At 36.0% G+C, this 26,201-nt stretch overlaps 1 protein-coding gene across 4 annotated transcripts in view; it reads right to left on the reverse strand.

The window, feature by feature from the left end:
• Positions 1-26,201, reverse strand: part of Prdm5 (PR/SET domain 5) — a 173,294-nt gene that overhangs the window by 39,583 nt on the left and 107,510 nt on the right. For all 4 annotated transcript variants that reach the window (XM_063260715.1, XM_063260717.1, XM_063260718.1 and 1 more), the window contains 2 exons: positions 23,407-23,500; positions 3,600-3,685 (listed from right to left, as the gene is read on the reverse strand). In XM_063260715.1, coding sequence (XP_063116785.1) covers positions 3,600-3,685; positions 23,407-23,500 — 180 coding nt within the window. The remainder of the gene's footprint in view (positions 1-3,599; positions 3,686-23,406; positions 23,501-26,201) is intronic.

Here is a 26,201-nt window from a genome sequence, read left to right on the forward strand (position 1 = left end):
ACATCAGAGCCGATGTACTGAAAACAAAATAAAGAAACTACATTGGAGGAAATGAATGGATCACTAGATGTCCTCTCACGTCTTCCCATTAAAGAAAGCCAGTGATTTCAGGGCTTTTTGCAAAATTTCCTCCCAAACTGGGGCTCTCAGTGGACCCTAGAGACAATACTCTGGAAACGCGTTAGTATTCTTCAGAGATGTTCACGCCATTTTCACAGAATGCAAAGCTGGGGGTACAGACACGGCAGAGCACTCTGAGGAGTATCACCTAAGCATCCTAAAGATGTCACCTACTGAATTATGTAGTTTCCATTATTGCTGATGCAGCAATGGAGTTAAAAGCTTTTGAAACAGGATAAAATCTGGCAAATACAGCTATCAGAATACTAAATGTATCATAACTACAAAAGTAAAACTTAAATGTGTTATGGTCTAAATATAACAGCCTTTTTTGCCTTAAACTTACTAAAGACTACTTTTCTACAATTTTTTAAAAAAAACTTTTGATTCTTGATAATGCTTTGATTATATTTCATCAGTGATAGCAAACCTTTCGGAGACCAAGTTAAACTGCAACCCAAATTACTTATCAAAAAACGCCAATACTGCAATTAAATCTGAATGCTGAAGTTTTAGTTTAGAAAAAGCCACTCTAAATTAACATCTTTTGTCTTAAAAGAGAAATGCAACATATCATAGGTTCACCATCACTGTATGAGATGATAACTTTTAATACACTTAATATAATTTGGACCTATTTGTAAAGAATAATCTGTATTTATTTAATGTCCAGGAAACAGAACTGCAAGTGATTCTTGCATGCCCATATTTACAGAAGCCCAATGTATAAGAGCTAAATTTTGGGAGTAGCCTATACACCCATCAACAGATGAATGTATAAAGAAAATGTAGCATTTGCACACAATGAATTACAACTCTGCCATGAAGAAAGAAAAACTCAATAGTAATTTTCAGGAAAATGGATGCTCCTTAAGACCATACAATTAAAAGAAGCAAATCAGATATAAAAGCTTAAATATCACATGCATTCTCTTTATGAGGAACCCAAATTATAAATCAAAAGCTACAAAAAAGACAATAGGAAGAAAGAAGCTATATCTTTGTCAAATGGGGAGGGCATCAAGAGATGGAGAGAGGGGTAAAGAGGGGAGCAAAATGAATGAAAAAGGGAGTAAGATGTGTTATGCAGCCAGACATGGTGGTGCAAACCTGTAATCCCTGCACTACAGAGGCTGAGGCAGGAGGACTGCCATGAGTTCAAGGCCAGCCTGGGCCACACAGTGAGTTCAAATCCAGCCTGAACTACATAGCGAGACCCTGACTCAAAAAGCCAAAAAATGTATTATGTACATGCATCAGCTCTTCCAAAGGAATATAAACAGTATGTACTATAAATATATACTAATAAAAAAAGCTGCCTAGGATAAAATGTGATAAATGTATAAAAATGGAAAATTAGAGTTTGCTATAATACCCAAATTGACATTTATTCATCCTACATTTTGACAGTGTTCTCTACTAATTGTTTGAGCTTCTCTCTAAAACCCTGAGGGCTTCTGCTCTCTGAGTTCTCTGGGGTTCCCCAGGCCAAAGGCTGGGATTGCTTTCTTTTGAGGACAGGTGCCACTTGTAGCTCAATCTTTGGACATACATAGCATAGTGCCAGGATCCTTGTACAACACTAGCCAAGAACGTGGATTGTGAAACTCAGAGTCATAATTGCCTTCATTTAGAAATATACTGAGAAACATATTAAAGCCTATGAAATGAGAAATAATTAATAAAAAGCAAAAAGCCAGTGCAATAGGTAAAGAGATTGTCTCTTTGGTCACTCTGACTCTGCTACTTATTTGTACTTCAGTAATTCCTTTTTAAAAAAGAGGATCATAATACTAACTTCTTCATAGTTTTATGAAAATTAAATGAATTAATAAATGTGAAAGCCTTGAAATTGTTATAAAGAAGTCTTACCTGCTACGTAATTTGTGGTCCTTGTGTTTGTCCACACTTACCTTAACTGTTTGAATTATTCTCATTAATAAGTCTATATTAAAAATGTACTAGTTGAATTAGAAATAGTAAAACTTTGAGGAAACCAAAACACTTTTTCCTTTAATTATTTGAACAGCCTCTTCTATGCTATAGTTGTATCTTCAACAGTCAAGTAAATCAGCCTATGGGAACATTTTGATTAACATCACTAGTTTCCACCAAGAAGAACCAAAGCCTCTTTGCCATATGATAGCATCTTTTAAATAAACACATCATTAACACTTTTGTGAAAGTAACATACAAAAGAATGTCCTAAACCAACCTAAAATGAACTTAAACTCCTTTAACAAAATTCATTGTGAAACAGATTTTTAACACTGTCATTTAAGTCCTATTACTAAAAGCAGTAATGTTTGTTTGTTTATAGTTTACGACGTACTTTTATATTTAGTAAGTGCTCCAATTTCTAGTAATCACATAATATGAATATGCTGTCCTAGGGCAGAGGGAGAAACCCGCTGTGGAATCGCTTCCTCTCTTCACATCCACCAGAACAAAAGTACTTTCTTAATAGGACCCAGAGGATCTCTTTTGAGTGCTCCAGAGCTGAAGTTGAAGGCTAAAATATTATTATACCGAGAAGGATATTATTATTATGTGTTTTCTGTAAAGTTTTTATTTTATAGCTAAAGTAAAAAGTGAAATCCAAGAGAAGCCTAAGTTAGAACTGCTCTTCAGGGGATCAAGCTCATGTCTTAAAATGTGGAAAAATGTATCATGTATGCATAGCTCATAATTACACTCAGAAAGCCAAAACAAAAGGGGAAATGTGTGAAAGAGAAAGCAAAGAAAAAAGCAAAGAGGAAACTCATGGGTAGGTTTTTAAAACAACATAAAAGTTCCACGTAGGAAGTTCATACAGAGTATCTAATTATGCGCTAATTATGCACTAAACCCCGACAGGGAGCTACAGGGAGCTCTGGACAGAGGATGAGCTGCATGCACTGTTTCTTCAGCATCTGAGGCAGATGCTGGAGTCTGGAGAAGCCGTGCATACATCAGAATGACAGCAGTCCACTGAGAGGTACTGACAGCACAGAACAAAGGGCAGCTTCGGAACAAGGATACAGCACCGCACTCGGCATGCACCTGAAGTGCACTGAGCGATGCTTCTGTGTTTCCAGCTCTCCCTCTAATTTAAATTATTTGCAACACCTCACCTGCAAAGATACTTGATTATAAATAGTATTTAGTGGCTAAACGTTGACAGATTTGTCTCTATCTAGGAACATTCCTATTACTGGTGAATATTCTACAAGACAAACCTTTATATTTTCTATGATAAAATGTTAAAATACATTTATCTGGTAGTTTGTCATCTGTAACTCCTGAAATTTAATTTGCAATTCAAAGAATCTAGATACTGTTGGAATGATTTTACATTTATTTTGCTTCTAAAATTTTATCTTCAAATGACCACCATAAACACATAATTTCCAATACACCACTTCCCACATCAAATATATTTCTTTAAAAGTAAGTACAGGTTTTAGGAGCAATGTCAATGAGGCAAAACAAAATCTTACCCTGGTGTGTGTACGAATGTGCATCTTGAGTCCATCGTTTTTACTGAATCCTTTTTCACAGTAAGGACACTGATAGGGACGCTCACCTGTGAATAAAAGAAATCTCCATGTCAGAAAAGCGTCAGTCAGCGGAGCTGGCCCTGTGCCATCACTGTGCCTGGACTCAGACCCCAGCCCTACACCTGCCCTCCCTCCCTGAGATCTCCAGCACAGGTGGGCAGACACAACATGGGCACGGGAGGGAAACAGAGACCATGACCTTCTGTTCTTGGAGGGGATGCGGCCCAGAGTACCTCCACCACTTAGCAATCAATTGCCTATACTAGGTTTGCTGTATATTCCCTCTAATATCTGAGCCCAATTAAAGTTCCTAATTTTAAGATTCTGTTAAAAATAGGTTGCATTAACCAATTAAACGTTAATGTACTACTCATTAGTAGGGTTCTTTTTTTTTTTTTTTTTAAATCGGTACTGAGGATCAAACTCAGGACCGCCTGCTTCTAAGGCAGGTGCGTATGCCGCTGAGCTAAATCCCCAGCCCCTATTAGTACAGTTCTTTATTTAACTGATTCATCAATAACTTTGTTTAAATAGTTTCAAAATAATTTCATAAAACTGTTATAAACAACCATCAGTTATTTTTTAAAACACATAATTGACCCATACTTTCTGATAAAGCTGAGTATCTTTCTTATAGGTGTAATAATTTAAACAACAGTTAAGATACTTTTAAGACAAGCAAGCCCACACAGGGGCATCATGTTTTTAAAAATCCTACCACAGAATGACAAAAATGTGATAAAATGTAACCTCCAAAAGGAATCTGAAGATATTATTTTATCAGAAGTTAATTATTCAGAATGAACAGTAGCTCAAAATCACTAATGTATATATTCTTTCATTTAACAATATAAAAACATGACAGGATGCTAGGCCTTGGCTTCACAGAAGGAAAAATACATAACTTTACCGGACATAAACCTACTATCTGTCTTTGTGCTCAGAGCCAGGCCTCAGACTGAAATGTGCAAAATTCCTCCGCTCTCTGGGACCCACTCTGCTGGGTCCAACCTGACGTCCCCATCACGGTCCCAGAGAGGTCCCTGACATACTGCGACAATGGTGAGCTCCCTACTGCTTAACTCAGCAGCCACTTGCTAGGGAAGGCCAGCCTTGCCCCCCACTCTGCACATGCACTGCATCATGAGACAGCAGCTATATCCTGGGGCTCACAGTCAACCAGCAGCAAAGGGCCCTGGCCTGTGGATCCAGCAGTGGATCCACTGTGGATCCTTGCCAGGTAAAGAAGGGTGACAAGCACCCAAAATGGAAAGAAACTTCAACCAACCAACCAATGATTGCACAAAATAATAATGAGTCTCTTAATATGCCAACTTAAGTGAGAGAAAATCAATCTCAAATTCTGTACCCAAAGATGCTGTGGCTGGGGGAAGTGGGCAAGTGTGGCTTTTCACAGTCAGTAGTCTGAGGGCTGTTAACATCTAGAAAACTAATTTAATTTTTGACCCTAAGAGGACATCATATGCATGCCTTCCTTCCAGACCTCTGGTGGGCCTCCCGTTTCCAACCACTCACATGTCTCCCTCATTTGGATACTGCAGGAACAGTTCAAATTCAGCATGGATTACTCTGAATGCATGATCATATTGTCCTATCTTATTTACTCTGTATATTCTGTCCTGGTTAGTTCATTCCCATTCATCCTATTATCAAAGAAGAAAGCTGGTAATAAAATTGTATTGCAGCTGGGACTCACACTAAGTAAGAGTTTAGCTGTTATTGCCACAAACATGGGTAGCTACATGCCATCATGGATATGTTAATGTGCTCTGCTACAGTAACCCTTTTACTACCTGTATGTGTGCCATAACACCGTGCATACTTTGTGCAGACACAATAAAATGTACTCAGAGAAAGAAGAAACCTGGTAGACATCCAAATGCTTTCCTGACACATTACTTCCTCACTCCTCTGGTATTTCCAGAATGCTTTTCTCTTCAAGGTTGTTATGCTTAGATCTAAAATGTCCCCCCAAAGTCCTCTGTGGTCAGATAGGGCTTTTGGAAGGTGGTTGGATCATGGATGCTGTAGTCATCAGTGACTCACCACTGATGAGCTCACGTTTAAATGTGCCCTTGGAGGAGGGGCCACTGGGGGTGACCTCTGGGGGCCTCTTCCTTGTTTTTCTCCACTTCTCACTGAGTGGTGAGCATCTTTGTTCCACCATGTCTTTCTGCTGTAATCTTTCTGCCTTTGAGTCAGCTAAACACGGACAGAGAGCTCCAAAATCATGAGCTGAAATAAACCTTTCCTCCTTTACAATGCAAGTGTCAGGCAGGCATTTTGTCTCAGCAATGAGAAAGCTGACCAATGCAAAGATGATGACAAAACTGAAAGCAGTCACAGCACCAACATCTGTAACAGTAGGAGTGTAACAAAAACTGTCACCTACTGAGTTCCTAAGCATTTAACCACAGGCACAAGGAGAGAAGGGACCTGAAGGAAACACAGTACAGCAGAATGCCACTACCAGTCATGGTAACCCCAGCATCCCGATGATTTTTTATTTTCTTCCCAGGCTAAAAAGTAAATCGTTAGATTTTTCAGTAAAGTTATTTTACTGACAGATAATAAAGAATGCTAACATATTCCTTTCTTATCTAGTAACAATTTGGTCAATTACCTATGAGCAATTCAATCAACAAATCAGATATAGATTACAGATAAATCATGATAAAAGTGTTTTATACGCACATAAAATTATTTAAAATATTTGTCCAGCAAACCTAAAGTAAGATTTTCAGGTGTTTTCTTTTAATCACATAGTTTTATGAGTTGTCTTACCTTCCAAAAACAAACAGAAAAACAAATAAAAATAAAACACTCATAGTATATAGATCTGTATGTTAAATAAACTTAATAAAATGTATTATTATTTTATTTCTCTATAGCTAAAATTACATAAGCACAAAAGAAATACAAAGAATATGAAAAAGAAAATTAGAGAAGGGAGCATAGAAAATTCACTTCTTCTTTTACTCAGGGTTAATACATAGGAACTTATTCTACAAACATGAATAGGCTACCTTCTTATGAGGCTTTCGTTTTATTATTATTTTTTTTAATGTGACTGTCCTGAATTTGAATACTGCTCATCCTGTTTCTAGCTGTAATTCTGGGAAAGTTATTTAACCTCAAGAAAACTTTAAAAGATGGGTTAAAGATTTCCTCCCTTACAGGTACAGTGATCATATATTCAGGTGTGCCTCAGGCAGACTCAGGTTGTATCTGTTAAACTTCAACAAGTTTTAACAGCTGGCTAATTTTAGGTGTTACCTAAAATTACAGTTAAGAGATTCCCAGATAACTGGTAAAACACTGGGATTTTTGTTTTTGTTTTTTTTACGGGGGTTGGAGGGTCCTATTTGTATAAGAGATTGAATCCCAATCCACTGACAACCCTGATAGACAAAAGCATGGAGAGATGGCATCTGTCTTTTCCTGTCCTTGGACACTGTACTTTCATTTCTGCTGTTGACTCCTGTTTTCACGTCCCCCCTGCCTCATCCTCAGATCTTCAACCTTGGCTCTCAGATTCTCAGGATTTGGGGTCAGTGAATTACAACCCACAGCAGGCAACATACTGTGGGACTTCGAAGCCTCCATAATTGTATAAGCCTATGTTCCCACAGTAAATTTCCCTGTCACTGACACACCCTTTGGGGTCTGCGAGGGTGTATATATTTCTCTGCAGATCCTGACTAATACTATATCATGATCTTTTACTTTCATAAGTGTCACAACCAAGACAATAAAAATATAATCACCAGTTTATGAGTTCAGAATGTTTCCCCCATCCATATGTTGGTGTCCTAACTCCCCAGCACCTCAGAAGATAGCTTTATGTACAGAATAGGACACTACAAATGTTACTGTAGTAGTGTGGCCATCCTAATCATATGTGACCAGGGTCTTTGTAAAGACACAGCTTAACAAAGGCAGAGATACACACAGATAAACAACATGGGAAGGCTGGACTTGTGGTGTTCTGAGCCTAGGAACTACCAAAGGCAGGACAATGGCCTGGAGCAGACCATTCCCTACCACCATCAAAGGGACCTCGCACCTCTAGAACTGTGAGATGACAAATATGAGTTGCTTGAACCACTCAGTTGGTGGTATTTTCTTACAGTAAAGGAGGTCCCTATTCACAAAGGTAGGGGGCACTGTACTATTACCTGTGATCCCATCTTTCTGTCCTAGAACCTGAATAAACCACTCAGAATAGAAAGTGGATCCTCGATAGGGCTGCACATGCACCTCACACCTACTCTAACCCTGAAATCCTTTAGTCACTGAGCTGACAGATGTGGTAAACTTGAGTAATTTCAACTCCACACTCATTCTATTATCCTACAATATTACTCCAATTTTAAAGGGCAGCACCAGGTAGGTGGCTCATAATTTATTTGAAAAATAAAGTAGTTTATGGAACAGTGGATCTTCTACATTAATCTGTTATCTTACTTTTCTAGGTCAGAGCACATTTAGGTCAATTCCAGTTTCTAAACTCCCAGAACAGGGTTATCTGCTGTCCCACACAGTCTGAAACAGACAAATACCTGGATTATCAGCATATTAATAATTCTTAAATTCATTTGCCTAATTTGCATACTGAACAAAAATTTCTATTTTTGGATTCTCATCAAGTTATGCTTATCACACTACACTTCAAATTATTAAGTGGTATCATTCTAGAAAGTATTTTTATCTACACGCAAAATGATTGTGCTCTGAACAAGAACTGATGTTCAATCTGAGTTGTGTCCAATGGCATAGATCTCTTTTGAACATTGACAGGCATAACTTTCAATGAGAAAAATGACCCAAGTCCAAATAACTACTAGATATTTCCTCTCTCAGGTAAATTTAGATACCAACTATCTTCATTCAAATTCTTACTAACACAAAAATTAATCTTTAAGTTAGCAAACAAAAAATAGTTAATTCAATCTGCATATAAATCTTAACAGCAGCAGAAACATTAGAGTCTACTAATTGGCTCTGTTCTACAGTTCCAAAGGCTGAATGTGCACAAGCAATTTTAATTTTTGGAACAACACTGTGACCTAGGGATTTACAGCCCCCGTTTAGAAATGAGGAAAGTGTAGCACAGAAAGGATTAGTAGTTTACTGAATCTAACATGGCTATCTAATGGTGGAATCAGAAATTGAACTTGTACTTTACCCTATGCTATCACATAAATTAATAATACCGCTATCACTTTGTGTAAACTGGGTTAGCTTTTTAAATTTAATGACAAAATTCTGCTTCTACAGTAACAGATGATAGCCAGATTTTTCTCGCTGAGATGTTCAGGTAATCTTTAGTAATCAATATTAATCAGAAAAAAGAAAGGGACAGTTAGGAAAATGTGTTGCATCTTAAAGTTAAGCCCAAAGTGAATGCAAATATTGATATACTATTAAGCTGTATCTGCAGATAGTTATGTATATCACCTTCAACATTTGGAAGGGAAACATAATATTGGCCAATGTCAAATGCCACGGAACTAACATGATCTAATTTAATGAGCATAGCAGCATGAACAACATCAAAGTGGACATGACAGCAAATATATTTCAATAAATAAAATAATAACGTCTTATTTACAGGTTTTTGTTTCTTTAAATTATGTTCTGACATCAAATAAAATTACCATTCACTATGCTTTCTTTGAACACATCAAGAGAAACAAGACACAAACATCATGGTAACTATAAAAGGTTGATTTTAAAGGTATCATAAACTGGAAACTCCATGAATTTAGTCTGTTCATTCATTTAATAGTTTTTTAAAGCACATATTATCTTCTAGTTACTGTCCTGGGCTTTGAGAATGCAGCTGCAAATATATTAAATGACAATAAAAATATAAAATAAAGAAACACATTTAAGAAGATTCCTGGGCCAGGTATTAGGCAGATGAAAAACTTTAGGCCAGTCATTAGGAGAGCGAAACAACTGAATGAAGGAGCTAGCTCCTTGATGGGTTATTCAAGTACGGGTCTTTTACAACTCTTTATCTTTGAATTAGATGTACTTTATTTTACTGGTCTTGAAATAAATGTCTCCAAATTCTTACTGCTAGCACACCTGAAATGGAAGGAGCCTGAAAGTATTTGATCGTGTGGGTGCTCAGTAAGGAGCCTTCCAAAGACAGCTAGTGGCAGTGGAACATCTGGACGCCACATGGACCACTGTCCCCTCAGTCCAGCCTGTTACCCCAAAAAGTCATCTTGAGCCTTCGACAAAGAAAATACATAATGAAAGCAACCACACGTGGCAAATGTGGCTAAAAAGAATGGAAACAAGAAATTTAGCTTAATGTTTTTTTTAGGATTATAATGCATTGACATTATATTGTTTTAGGCCATATAATTTTAATGAAAGTCATTAACACTCAGACCTTCACCGAAGAATTTACAACATACTAACATTAAAACAGTAACTTGACAAAAAATTGTGAAGAGTTTAGAATAGCATGTATCTTAATTACAACAGGATCCGAAAGCCAGGAAATCACGGAATATCTTTTATTATTATATAACTGCCTCAACATTTAACATTATGACTCAAATATTTTTCTAAAGATTTGTGTTTATACAACATGAAATTATATAGAAAATCTTTCAAGCTACTTCAATTTTAATATTCTTAAATTAGACCATGGATTTAAATTTAAAAAGTGTATTCAACCACTGTAACAGAAGCAATAAACTTTTGCCTATGCCACTAAATACACTGAATGAGTACATTTAGAAATAATAAGAATGGTCAAACCTGAAGCTTAAAAAGTTAAAAAAATGGTTATGATAATGAATTGCAGTCTAAATTACACCATAATTTTTAAATGTATATATTCACTGTGCTCTGTGCTCCATATTTAATTTTATTACTATACGTTTGCAGTACATAATGTTTATTTGTATAAAGTTGGTACACATACAGAAAACATTTTAATTCCTTTCATTGCTTTTCCTTTCTCTCCCTCCTAACTCCCTTCATTTCTTGATCCTTTTTCCAGTTGAGAACAACCTATTCCCTACTTCTGATTATCTACCTTTCACTTTGCTCTTTCATTATACTCTAGGTTTCTCATATAATAGAAACCATGTAATATTTAAGCTTTTTGTGTCTGATTTATTTCAATTAACATTATGATCTCAAGATTCACCCATTTTTCTACAAATGACCTAAGTTTATCTTTTTTATGTCCAAGTAGTACTCCATTGTGTTCCATATTTTTAAAAACTTAACATTATGTAGTGCATATACATAAATTTAAGAGATTTTTAAAGAAATTATAACATTTTTGTAAAGCATTTAATAATTTTAACTTTTACTCTGTCATTTAGTATAGTTTTACAAACGTGGATTTCAAAGAACTTTCATAAATCTTCGAAAAGATGAAAAATGTAAACACAGAAAAATAAAATTTAAAATAAAATAAAATATTTATTTTTCATGAATCCAAACGCTAGTTGAAATAATGTTTAAAGATTTTGGAGCCAAAGTTTTACTTTTTATTTTGTTTTCTAACAAAAATCAGTTTTTAACATGGAGATACTTCAAGTACAAAATATACCTTAGAAGTGTATGTACCCAGTAAAAAATATTCTGAGATGGTTCCACATGGTTGAACTTTAAAATATATGTATTACATGGGAGTTTTTTAGAAGAACTTTACATTTATTTTCCACAAATATCAGAGGACTGGGTTACTATGTTTTTGTGAACTAAGAAACTTATAAAACAGCAGACTGAATCATTCTCAATAAAAATTTAGCAAAAAGTACAATCGAGAAAGCACCACCCAATCACTTTCCTGATTCTACCCTTCAAACCTGTAACATACAGAGCGACTAATAAATTAGAAGTACACCACAGAGAGAAGTGAAATGCTACACTGACAAATGGGAGCAGCTCAAGTTCATTCTTGGCACCTTTCTGTGAATTGAAATGCATTTTTTCCTGTAACCAAAAAGAGCCATGAAAACCCACTGACCTTGCTGAACCCCATCTTCTTAGTTGAAGAACTCTCCCATCAATCAAACCTAGAGGAATCTCACTTGACCCAAAAAAGTTAAACCTGAGGACACCATCTTTGAAAGAAAGACAACAAAATCCTAAACTTGACATTTACTGCTTGGATATTTCCAAAGACACTCTACTTTTAAAAGCTTTCAGAGCTTAAATTGTAAGGCAGTGAGTAATAAAACCAATTAACAGGAACTTTGTTTCTTAAACTTCACCACCTGAATCAAACCAGATCAATTCTTTTCTTTAAGGCATCCCTTCTTTAAAGAATGCATTATTCAGGTTACAAGATCTAGGCACTAAAAATGATCAAAGAATCAAACAATGATAGAAAAAACTGTTCTTTCTGATGAAGTAAGAGATAATTAGTAGTAAAGTTGTCTATCTTGCACAAATACACATACATACAGTTATGTGTGTATACCTACATAGACCTTGAACCTGAACAACTATTTCTAAGATAGCAATATGCAATATATTAACTAGTGTCAATTTCTTTCTATTTTTTGGAAATTCTGCATTATTTCCGTTCTTTTTTCTGCTTTGCTTTTTAAAATAAAAACGTTTTTAAAAAGAATGCATTATTTTTTTAAAGACTCTCACAGCTGCAGAGTGCCTTCTGCTTTTAACCAAATGATGTGAGTTTCACTGGAAAGAACGAAGTAAAAAGAGGGCCATGGCCTTATTAACTTCCCGAACTCAACAGACAGAGCTAGACTGCAAAACAAAAGACAAAACAAAAACTGAATTTTACCGATGAAGAAAATGGGAAGCAAGAAAGGGCAAACGTTAATGAATAACTTAAAAGTGCAATTAGGTAGGAAGAGGAAGTAGACGATTCCCTTTTCGGGATCCTCAGGCACTGCCCAATCGGATACACAAATGGTCCTCAGTACTTGTGATTTGTCTAAAGGGAGCAAGACTCCTTCAGGAGGTCACGAAGGCGACTGCTGCTGGAAACCAATGAGGCTGCGAACAGCAGAAAGAGTTGGGCAATCCAGATACTGCCCCAGTTTTAAGTTTTCACCAAGACACAGAATATCTCATGAATTTTCCCACAATGGTAAAGGGCCATTTTTGTTAAGGGAGGAATGTCTTCAATTACTGATTTGGCTTTATTGCTAAGAGAGTCCGACACTGGTGGGAAACATTTATCCAACAGTTTTCGGTTTGCAGGAATTTCTACCAGAATTTGTCCCAGTATTAATGAGCATACTTTGTGAATAGTGGTTATGGCATGGCTAGCAGTTAAACTTTTGAGTGTTGGCACACAGAAGACGTTCCATAAATACTTCCAGCAAGAGTGCTTCAGGAGTTATCTTGAGCAGTAACTCTGAGAAGTAAAGAAGTCAGAAAATCTCTTTTCTCCTAAAAGTAGAGAAGCTATAAAATCTTCCATAGCCCTAAGCATAATGGAAAGCTGCAGAAAAACAACAGAGGAATTTAGTGTTTGGGGAAGTATAAGAGAAACACAAAGAGAAAGCACTTGTTAGAGGAAATAAAATCTCCAGTTTGGGTATACTAAATGAAAATAACGAGGCAGGAGATGTAGCTCAGTTATAGTGTGTATGCTTAGCATGTAGAAGGTCCTGGGTTCCACCCCAAACACTCCCCTAAAAAGTGATTCAAAGTTAATAGAGATACACTGTTAATACTATCAAAAAATTACCAATAAGTAAAACTGTTGAATGATAGCTAAATATTATTGTTAGGTCATTTCTACATTTTCAGAATCATACTGCTATATCAAAAAAGAAGAAATGATCAAAATGCAAATTGTAAAATAGTGGTTTAATTAAGTAACCCATGTAATTGAATCTCTGTGACTATATTAATTCATTTGCTGATTATTCATAACACTAAGACAAACACCACTTCTTTTCGGTCTTCCTTTTGTACTCTTTATACAAACCCATGAAAAACTGATATAAGTATTATAATTTTTGCATTAAAAATTCAAATGTCAATATTTTTGAAAATAGAAAACATACATAGTGGTACCATTAATTAATAGCAAAATGATGCATGAATCAAATTATTATATGAACTTTACACTATGAAGACTAACAATAAGAGAAAAAAGAGGAAGAAACAGTATGGTCCATTGACCTTATCGGGGATTTGAAATAATTTGACTTGTTAAGATAATGCTTGAGAAAATAAATAAAAAATATATAGTTTCTCACTTTACCTATGATTATGAAAATGGCAATCAACATGTATTGGAGAAAAGCTGAAGCTCTTAAAGTGTGATGCTGAAAAAAATCTTTAATTTCTGTGCAGAGTCTACACAACAATTCTTTGAACTTTTAGATTATCTGCAGATAAGGGACATTTGACTTGGCCCAATGTCAGCCACGAAACACGGAAATAAATGTGGCAGAATAAATCCCTTTTCAACATTTGGAAGCCAACTAATTCCTATAAAAATATGAACTACATTTTAAAATTTTTATTTGCTTGTATAAATAACTTTTGTCCCACTATTAATGTCATTATCCTATAATTACTTTCAATTATTTATAGCTACTGTTTTTATAATGTTGAACAATCATTCTAAAAACAATGAATTTCTTTAGAAAAAGTATTAGATAAGAAAAACTAAAATCCAAGAGTAATCAAATTGTAATACACCAATCCTCTATTTCTAGATGATTACAGGTATTTACAAAAAAATTAAATATTTCAAAAGACAGTGATTTATTACTACATTCAAATAATAGTGTGCAACACAGCCCAAACAGAAGGGCCAACACAGCCGGTATCTATTAACATGGAAAGCTGGTTGGAACTCTAGGCAAGTAATTAACCTCCTGGCCCAAAGCTTTAAAAACCCAAAAGCTGTTCCTAGTATTTCTTTCATAATTTATGAACAACTGATGGAATTCATGCCACAGCCTGTGGATTCCCTTGCTGAATGAACCCCAGCTCTCACTGACCTCCAGAAGCTATAAAACCACAGGAGAAAAGAACGTGCTCTACCATTTCAGCTGACCCACAGAGTGCCAGCTCAGTCGTTCCAGCAGCAGAAACCGGGTGATAAATTACAGAGCTGCTGGCCAGACACAGACCTGAACACTCGCCTTCACTGATGATGACAGCAACACATTCTGCACACACCTTCATTCACTCGCGGCCAGCCCTGCTTGACAGGAAGCCCCATCTGCAGTCCACAGATGATCTACGATCTGCTGCTGGAGATACAGAAAGACAAGCCTGATGATACCAGCAACAGAGGGTCAAACAGTGTATCTAGTGAGTCTGAGGACCTGTGATTAGCTACAGGCAAGATTACAAAAGCTAGGCACACCTACACGCCAGCAGCAACAGTTCTCAGTACAGCACGTGCAGCTCACCCTGCGCTAGGCACCAGAAGTAGTGCTTTAAGTATGCCTTCCTGGTCCCTAAAAACAGCACTCTTGCCATTGAAAATGTTATTATACCTATGTTTCAATTGAGAAAACTCAGTATGGAAAGCGTAAAGAAAATTATTGAATCTCATGGAGAGTAAAAACTAAAAAAAGTGTTCGAATTTATAATCTGAATACTATCCATACTCTGGATATTAACCAGATATCAAATAATTATTAGATCACTGTGTGCTAGGAAAGTTTCTGCATATTTCGAGGTAAGTATTCAATAAGATCATAAGTAACAAAGTACAGGCCCTCAGGTTTCCCAGAACTTTCTATCTTTAATAGCATGATATATCAGCGATAACTATCATCAAACCATTATGGAAGGACTTATATAATTCTATAACTTCAAAGGCAACAGTAAGAGTTAGGGTGCATATCAAAGAATAAAGTAAGAATAGCAGCAATGTGATATATTGGAAAAGGTTAAACCTAAAAGGCTAAGTCTTGGTTTAGTTGTACATAACCACATACAAGTGGTTGTGTGATTTTAGGCAAACCATTATTACATTTTGTTAGGCATTAGTTCAAAGGGTTTTAACAGGGTTATCTCATATATTTCTCTCAATTCTAGAAGTCAAGAATATTATATAAAAAAATGAATGGACCGTAGTAGGTAGATACAGCTTTATGAAAAATAACATTTTCAAAGTTAGTGGAAAACCAAAGTTTTGCCAAATTTCACCCTACCTCCCCGGAACGACAATAGTAGGAATAAAAGAGAGAGAAGAAGGACATGGAGAAGATAAATGGCAATGTGTCTGGGTGGTTATTTAGGTGAGAAAACATAAAACTGATACAGTATGAAAGAACTGAAGATTTTACAAATGTTAAACATTAAAAACAAAAAATGAAAGCAGATATATAAACATTAACAGATAGGGATTCAATAGTTATCACAGTCTTGTAGAGCAACCATTAGTCATGGGCCAATTAAAAAAAAAATCCTAAGAAAATTACCATGAAGCAAACTGCCTTCAGTGGCATCTGTCACAAGCCTGTCACTGTCACTGGGCTAGATAGCAAATGCTGGGTGATACCAGTTGGCAAATTGTAAGGAAGAAACATAAACTGGGGTCATGTTTCTTTCCTCTCTGTGAAAGTGAGTGTTATTTGATGTAATAGAAAAAGAGAATTGACTTTCAAATTATCAATAGAAAGTTTAAATACGCTATAAAAATCAAATGAAATTGACTCCAATATGCTGGGAAAATATTAAGTGACTATTAACTCCATAAAAACCTCATTACATTTCAGTGTAGTCAAAAGTTCAACTTCCAATTAATAATCAATTTTTGGAAATGAAAAGAGGTATCTGGCAAAACTAATTTAATACTGCTAGTTCTATATTTTTGCTCCTGTAAAGATGACTCAGGAGTAAATGAACTTGTTAATGTTTAAGAAACACAAAAATAACAGCAGAAGTCTGCTTGTATTTAAGGAAGAGAAGTCTTCCCATTGAAAGAGCTAAGATCTGAGGCAGACGGCAAGACGATGACGTGAGGAAGCTGGACACTTGGAAATGGTTCTCGATGCACGGAAGTGGCATCTGTGTCCGCTCAGGTGATGTCACTGGAATATAAAACCCACTCATTGGTAAACACAAGGTAATATGGGAAGGATAGGACAATGAACACCGCAGACCCTCACTCAGGCTTAGAATCTGTTAACATTTATCCATATTTGCCTGCTCATTTTCAAGTTGTTTTTCAATATATAGTTCTGCATTTGATTATTTTTCCTGGCCCATTTGAGGTTAAAATACAGAAACATTCCATACCTAAAAATTTTATCATGCATATTCCAGTACCAAGTAACTTGCATAATCATAATATAATGTTAATTTATTTTAAAGGTTTAGTATACTAGAAAATCATTATAGAAAAAATTGAAAATCATAAAATTACTAAAACTATTCCTATTTGGAACACACAGAAATAACCTTAATAATTTAGTATATAAACTTTAAGGCCTTAATATACACACATTTCATTCTTACAAAAATACATCATTTTTGAAATTTATCCTTTATCACTTATGTTATTTATTAAATACTCTACAAAATTATTTTTACTATATATAAGACTAATCCAGTTATGAGTATACAATAATCTATTAAACTAGTTGCCTCAATGTTGGTTATAAATGCTCCATTTCTAAATTTTTACTGTTATAAACTTTCCTCTGAAAACACTATTTTCTTTTGAAAATGATACTACTTTTAATCAAAAAAAAATCCTACTGTTCATAATCTTTTGGGCTTAGAAATGTAGGATACCTAATACCAAAGGCATTATAATTTTTTTAAAAAGGCATTATAATTTTAAAAACCAAGGGCAGACTTTGATGTGACAAGGTAATCTAAATTTATGAAAGAGTATGTTGGTGGTCATTGTGGCTTAATTTTGAGAAACAAACTAGTGGGATACAGATAGTTCAGAATTCAAAACACAACAAAAAAAATTTTTCAACCGAGTGTTCTTCCTTTACATATTTATTTAAAAGAGAACTTAATTAGGACTGAGTCATCTAAATCCAACTATCTAGTGTTAACACACTAAAGTTGTAAGTAGCCTAAATGTTAGACTAAGTTAACTTCTTTTTTATTTTTATTTTAAAAAGAAAAAAGGATAAAAACAATGCTACAGAATTTCTAAACAGAATAATAGAGAGTTAACAACTATTAATATGCTGCATATTGCTGTTTTCAAAGTAGTTGTTCAGATTACCAGACACATGTGAAAAAATGATCAAACAATGAAAACACAAACCATTCGTTTTTGTTGGGCTAACAGAGATTAGCAGTGTAATTATCTATGTATCTTATTTAAGGTCTCAGTGGTTCCTTCCCTTTTTAGCCATTTCCTCTCCCTTCACTTTCACAATATCCATTGTCCATTTTGGATCCCACTAACTCATTCAGTCTTTTACACTGGGTAAATTAATTTCTTATCAGAGTCAACTAAGGTTATGTTTACGAATGTTGTTATATAAATTTCAACATGTTTAACAGTTTAAAATTCTGATTAAACTGGAAGGAACAATCTTGAATATGCAAATCTTAGTACTGCTGTAGAAAAGAGATATAAGAAGAAAAGGCAAAAATGATAATACAATAAATTATTTTACCTAGTAAAGATTTACCACCCAATGTAAATGAATGCAATTCATTTAACTTGTGAAAAGTCATATTAACAAATCCCAGTGTGTGGCAGAATTTTAGATATTGTGTCTATGAGTTAATTAATCATTTGTTATAAAGAAATACTCGGGATCTTACAGAAATGAGCTCATTTATTCTTCACAAAGAACCTAGGAGGTAAAAAGGAGACTCAAAGAGGTTAAGTAACATGCTCAAAAGCATGTTACCTAAAGAGGTAGGGCCAGGATTTGAACTGAGGTCAGTTGTCTCTAGAGCCAGAGTTGTCTCCACATGCAGGGCTGATTCCCAAGATGGTGGATGGAAGAGTAGGAGACAATGTGAGACCTGCTTCTCCTAAACTGGGCAGCTGCCCCGGTAGGGAACAGTATTTAATCTCACTGTGATGATCTTCTGTGGTGTAGATCTAGAATATCCTCACGTGTTCAGAGGTAGGGCTTTCGGGCGGTGACTGGATCAAGGGGCCATACTCATCAGCAGACTTATTTACTGAGGTGAATGTGCCGTTGGGCAGTGAGGTCTGGTCTAAACAGGCAGGTCACTGCGGGTGTGACCGGAAGAGTCTACCTCACTCCCGGCTCCTACTTCCCGGGACCCAGGACTTGCAGTTTTCCTCCACCAGACAGCTCCACCGTGCCCTTCCTGCCTTGGGGCAGGTGACGACTGACCGAATCCTCCAAAAGTCAAGAGCCAAAATAAATTTATCTTCCTTTCAATTGTGAGTGACAGGTATTGTGACCAGAGAGTGACTAAAATAGTATTCTAAGCCCTTACTAAGATTTCAAATATCCGTAAATGTCTTGCTGATAGGATATATTTTGCAAAGTTCTGTTTTTTGATATCTGCAGGCAAATTTTAAATTCTGAAACAGCTACAGATATGCCCAAATTTAAAAAGCCTTAATATTCTGTTTACAATTATGAATATAACAGTACCAGCCCAACAGCGAACAGTACCTAAACAATAGTAGTGTCAGTGTTGGCAAATCTCCTACTTATCAGCTGGCTTTTCGAAATCCACATCTCAGCAAAGGCAACAACAGGAGATGTTAACATGTTTTATCAGAAACAAGTGCAAAAGCTTAAGAGGTTGTTACCAGGAGAAACAAAGCAAAAGTTGGAAGTAATACCAGTCTGAGTAATCAAGTAAAAGAAACAGTCCTAGTTACATAGAATGGTCCTTTGTCACTTGGGTCCTTATTTTCATGAGTCAGCACTTTTTCCCCTGCCTCTTAAGAGCCCCCTCCCCCTTCCCAATACTCTCTCTCTCTCTCTCTCTCTCTCTCTCTCTCTCTCTCTCATACAGCATTTTTGCCAGGGATCCATTTACTTCTGGGGATCCCCAAAATTTTCACAACGTCAATGTGGTGAAAAGCACTTTCATAACAATCCTATTAGGTTATTTGTCTTTTCCACCAGGCTGACATTTACACTAATGAGATAAAAGTAATGGGGGAGGGGTGGAACAGCTGCTGTCTTAGTGTCTGTGGGCTCATGGCCTCCAATCTCACACTGGGAGTTTCCACATCCACACACTCACGGTGCAACTAAGTGCCAGTTGCACTTGAAAATATTCCTGATAAAATAAAAGCTAATAACTGTATTAAATCCTAACCCCTGAGTACTGTCTTTTTAATATTCTTCCTGATAAAATGTCACCTAGAGAGGGGCACTTGCGTGAAGGAGTTGGAAGGCGAGCTGACAGCTTCTTTCATGGAACACCATTTTCACGTAAAGCAAAATAACTGAGAGACAATGTATGGTTATTAAAAATTGGGTATGAAGTGCATATCTATTTTTTGAATATAAAGGAAGTAAGCTTATCATTTTAGGAAAAAATAATGAAAGAAATTATAGTATTTGTTACAAAATACAAAAATTAAAATAGGTAAGCAAAATTTGGAACTTTGGAAAAGTTGTGTCTGCTCTCATACACTTGAGGGCGTCTAAGTACTCAGACTGTCTAGTGAGATCAGTGATGATCTTAACAAATGCCGAAGGTCTCAATTCAGTGACAGGATATATTCTAAACTACAAGTGCATCGTGTTACAGAATTGTCAAGGTAAAAGATCATTCAAAGTGCAACAGACCACTTCATTTGAATGTAAAAAAACAGCAACAGTTCACTGAGATCATTTTATGTTCCATAACAAATCTTTAAAAAACTACCACCTTTGAATTTTCAATGTAGTAACAAATAACATGAAAAATTAATTGTCAAAGACTTAAGATCATTTCCTGCTTTTATTGCCAAATTTCTATGTGAGGCCAAATTTCTTTGAAACTCTGCAACCTAAACTATGCACTACAAGAGTGAATGAACAAACAGATATGAGAATCTAGCTGTCTTCTCTTAAACCCGAAGGTAAAACAATGTCTCTAGTTTCATTAAAGGACTTCTGGTTTGGAAAAAAACGCTGTTATTTTGTATTATAATATTAACATATAAAGAGCAAATTGTTATTTTGATAAAACAAAAATTGTTTTTTTTTTTTTTTTTTTTTTAATTCTAACATGGTAAGACCTTTTAAGTGCTAACATAACAGTAAATAGCTATAGCCATAACCCACATTAGCTCCCTGGGGTCCCAAATGGTTCATAAGAAGGTCACAAGACGACACGGCCATGGGTTTACATCCCTGACCTCTGATCCACAGGGGCTGCATCTGCTACCCTCAATGCTTGGGTATCACCTTCACTCATGGTCCTTGCTACTTCCCTGCATGCTCCCTAAATCATGTACAATGAATATTTCCTAAAGAATATGCCACGACCCTTTACGTAGGGCACTCCATAAACTGCGACACCTAGCATCAGGAGAGGGCTGAAAACAATCATGTGACTTTTACAGGGAAAATAAAGGGAGAGAAAACAGAATTCACAATGATAACAGCTCTACTTGTCAGGACAGCAAAATAATTATACAATCCTAGATGAACACTGAGCCAAGATGTAGCTTAGGCAAGTTCATGGATGTGTATTATTTAGGAGAAAGGACAAAGAAAATAAAAGAAAAGCAAACACCACTTGTCCACACAAGAAAAAAAAAAAATCATGCCAGCACTGTTCTGAAAGCCGAGTCGTCAGTCATCAAAACCTGGTCTCTGTGGCCACCGCCAGTGTCTGACACCCAGCACTCCAGCACAGCTCCAGCTGCACTGCCACAAAGTTACCACTGAACAGATTTGACATCAAAATAACCCAAAGAGAGACTGTAAGATGAGAAAGTGATTTGAGTCTGATTTTAAACAGACAAGTCTGGTTCTGAGTAAACAACTATATAAAAATGAAGAGTTACACAATTACTTGTACAAACACCCTCCCCATCAGGATGTCCTGTCGAGGTTCTCTGTGCCTCAGCATCTATCTGTCGTGTCTACCTGCCTACTTCCCGAAATACACAGGTTAGCTCACTCCCCCTCAGCACTGCGGTCAGCATTCAGATAGCCATGTCCTGGATCAGAAGCCCCCTTAATTACCAACTCTTGGTGCAGATTCAGACATGCCATAACTAACCAAATCATGTAAAACTTGACTTGGATTTTAGGGCATTTTTAGATTATATGTAATATAAAACATAATTCAAGGAAACAACAAAACATGACATATTTAATGTTTTTATCAAAGAAAACTCTTGGACCTCAAAATAAAGTCTCTTATTGGAGCTTCCCTACTTGTCCTCTCCCATAAACAAATTACAGGCATGAGCACAAACATGAGCACACGAAATCCACTAAGCACACAGTAGGTTGTATATTCAGTATGGCACAAAGACGGTGACCAAGGATTGCTTATACAGAGAAGAAGGCTGTTGACTTAACTGTTACCCTTATCCCACCCCAAATCCACTCAGCCGCTCACACATGAGAGAGGGATGCCCCAGGACATCAGAGACTACCCCACTATACTGCCAGGGCTGACTCAGACTTCAGAGTTCTCTCTTCCCTCTTCGACAATGACTTCCTTCTACTGTGTCATCCATACATGGTATGCGAGCCACAAGTACTTTAAGTACAAGGTCCCGAACATGGCTCTCTGTCGCTCCTCTATACTTTTCCCATTGTTTACCTCTCCTGTTGTATCAGAACTGGACCTTGTGCCAAATGCGTTACTTTAAATAACCTTTATGCAAGAAGGCCTGAGTAGCAGTACACAGACATCATGGACAATGCTTCTTCTTTTCTTGGTTATGTGGTCATTCAAATGTATTTATGTGGCTATTGTAAGACAACAAATACTAATTTGATCACTAATAAGTTGTGTTCCACTCCTGTCCTTCCTTCACTTATATGTAGTAGCCACAATACAGATTCTCTGGCATATTAAACTAACATTTCTTCATTTATAGCACAGTTATTATGCTACATACAATGCAAAGTGGGAAGACAATAGTTAAAAGTCAAACACTATGGCCCTTGAGTAGGAAGCTTCAGCTATATAGTGGATTACACTGTAAACCATAAAAATCCAGTCTAGTCACAAAATTTCTGACTATTGTACAGACACCTAGGTATCAAAATTAAGAGTATTACTTCAGGTCTTTTTCAAGTGCTTATTCAGATGATAGATAAAACCCAGGCAAGATTCTTTCAAGAACTCTTAGTTGTTTACCCTGTACAAAGGCACATCCTCTTCCATTGGAGAAATGGGACAGGAAGAACAGAAGGAGACCCTTAGGAAGCACTCCACAGCCTAACAGATACTACAGGTACATCGCACTCCCACCCAATGAGATCCTACAGCATTCAAGTCCCATTCCAAAGACTGTAAATGTACACAGGTAATATTCCATAACAGTTACAGAAGCGACTGTAGTACGGGGAGTTCTGCAGAAAGTAAAACTATTATTCTGCTTCATCTGATAGACTCCTCTGTAACATAAATCACACCTATAACACAAACAACCACTGGGGCAAAAAACACCTCAGGTGTTTTACTTAATTTAGGAGAACACAGTTACCCAAACCTCTTATAGAGTAGGGAACTGTCTTTCACAGCTCCTTAAGGAAGGCTAATTCTTCATCCTGGATTTTCCTAGCAGATCCCAGCATTCCCTGGTTGAGCACAAACGCTCTCTTAAGGTATTTTCATTCCCAATCCTCTTCCGTACCTGTATGGCTCCGGATGTGCACCCGCAGGGTCCCGCTGCTGGCAAACTTCTGGCCACAATAGGGGCAGACCTTCTCCTTTTCTCCTGTGTGTGTCTACATGGAAAGGAATAAAAAGAGCTGAGGATAAACACTGAAGGAACTGGGTAAAGATGACTAAGTGACTTTGACAATAGTAAATCCTTATTTTCCAGGATTACATTTCATTAAAATGTTTTAATACCACAATGAGATTTTAAATAATTTACCATGGATATTCCCGGGGGTTCAAAAACCCTGCAGAATTGCGCATTGGTGATAATTTGAAAATAATTCTGCAGTTTACATTTTAAGCCTTTATGGGGCCTCCACCTAAAAGTGATTATATGATACAAAATCGGTATCTGCGAACAAAACCACATAATCTAAACGGGGCTAGAGCAGCTCCTGACTGCTGCCAAGAAACACTTCCTTTGAGGCATTTTTCACATTCTTTGTGTGCATTTAACTCTTGAGGACTGAATTAATCTCAATAAAGTCATCTGTTACTTATGCTTGTCTGGACAGACTTTACTGCAAAGCTGAAAGGAACATAAATCTAATTTGCCCTTACAATCAGCAGGTGTTAACTGAGCAGTCAGTTTGAAGAAGCAGTTCAATCCTTAACATACCTTCAATCGAGGCATGAAACAATCATCCTGAGAAATATAGAGAGGTATTATCAAAAATGAGTTTTAATAAGTGCTGGAGAGTTTACAAGTGATCACTCCAGAATGAAAATACAGCTGGAGTGTTTTAGACTAGTCTCATTAGAGGACCATTTTTTCTAACAACATTGAAACAGATCATTCCAATAAAACAGGTCAAGCCCCACTGTTTCTCAAACTCAAGAGGTTAAAAAAAAGACACACGGGGCTGTAAAGTCCTGCAAGAAGCTGAAGGTTCTAGAGAATGCTTTGGAAATCCATTTCAATGATAACCTAAGCATTAATAAAACCAGAGAGTGAATCATTTGAGCTACTTTCACAAAACAGAGCTCTCAGGCCTGGGTCTTCATTAGCTCCTATGCAAATTATCCATCGGTACTGTTATTTGAATTGTCATGAATTAATGAAGAGGACTAGGAATAGAAACAGATATAAACTACATGCCCTAGTCAACATCAGGTAGTTTAGTCCTTTAAAACATTTTTCCCTTGAAAGGGTTTATGCTACACTCAGGTTGTAGAAACACAGTTTAACCAAGTGCCACACTCAGGCATCTCCATGATTTTATGCACTTGGCAGGACTTTAACTTTCCATCTTTACTACAAGCTCTTATACAAAGAGTTATACCCCTTTACACTTTAATAAGAACCTTTTCTCCTGATTCAAGTTAAAGTGAAAGAATTTGTACTTTAACATATAACAGACCTATTTTCTCATTCCATAATAAAAGGGGAAAATATAGTAATATTTTCTTGATTAGTATAAAATAATTTAGAAACTTTATGTATTAATTTTTACAGCATGGGTTATTCCAAAGAGGTAACTGACAATTTATTCACTGTATCTTTATAAAACCCACAAGAATTTTTTCCTGCTATGTAAATATTTAGTTCTTCATGTGCAAGACCTATGTGTCAGTAACAGAAGTTTTGAACTAAAGGATACTAATGCTATATTAATAAAAAGAATTAAACATTTGTTTTTATTCAAAAATACATCTTACTGTTACGTATAGAATTTGGTTAGCTTGTTTCATAAGATATTGAAAGTACAAGACTAAGACATCTTAAATATTGATAAGAAAGCATGAAAACAACTCAGTATAAGAACAAAATAGGATACATGTATACAATAAAAGAGAACAATGCACTGCAACATTTTATCAGTGACAAGCTACTGCTACAGACAAAAAATTCTTCTGTAAACTCTTTCCTTCTTCATGTACTAAAAAAAAAATCTGTTAAATGCATACAAAAAATAATTCAAGGAAAATTTGAAAACAATTCTATTCAGATATTTTTAAATGATGATAATATCATTATTCTTCAGCATATAGGATGCATGAGAATAGAAGAGTTGCTCGGTTGAGTCTTTTTACAACAGGTATACTAAAGCCAGGTCCCAAATCAAAGTCATGCGGAATGGGGAGTCATTTCTTCACATTCATGTAATACTTGCTAACTAGTAGTATTGGAAAACTACCATACTTCATAGGTATTTCTGAAGTCAATTTAAAATTCACTGCAGTTGTCACAATATGAATTGTAATATCTGAAAAATGTAGTTAAATACATTTACCCAACAAAGAAAAAAACTTGATTTGCTTAAAGTATTTATTTAATTAGAATAAGGCAAAAATCTCCCAATCACTATAGGTAAGAATACCATTTATGCAAATTGAGCAAATAATTTATGCTGTCCTTTTGGGTACTGAGAAAATCCCTACGGACTACAGACACAAAGAGAACCGTGCCAAGTGTAGAAGGCCTCAGTGAACTAACTTCCCAGGAAGCATCTAACTAAGCAATGAAGAATACCTAAGTAAGCTAAAAGTTCATCATATTTTTAAAATTTAAAAATCTACAGTAATCTAAAAATTTAAAAACTGGCCACTACCCATAGAAAATTCTGTAAGGTTCACTGATTGCATATATTGAATGGTTACTAGCTAATCTATATTAACTCTGATGCTGTTATCACAGAAAAAGCATTTATTCTAAAACATGAAGAAAATGGGTACTTCCTGCAGAGCACGTATAAACTACGCCTTTATCATTTTGAGTAAATATGTTGGCAAGTTGATAAAAAACCATCACATGACAGTGAACAT

The sequence above is a fragment of the Cavia porcellus genome, unplaced genomic scaffold, assembly GCF_034190915.1.
Source record: "Cavia porcellus strain 051 isolate PalLab524CR breed Dunkin Hartley unplaced genomic scaffold, mCavPor4.1 scaffold_14, whole genome shotgun sequence".
NCBI classification, from domain to species: Eukaryota; Metazoa; Chordata; class Mammalia; order Rodentia; family Caviidae; genus Cavia; species Cavia porcellus.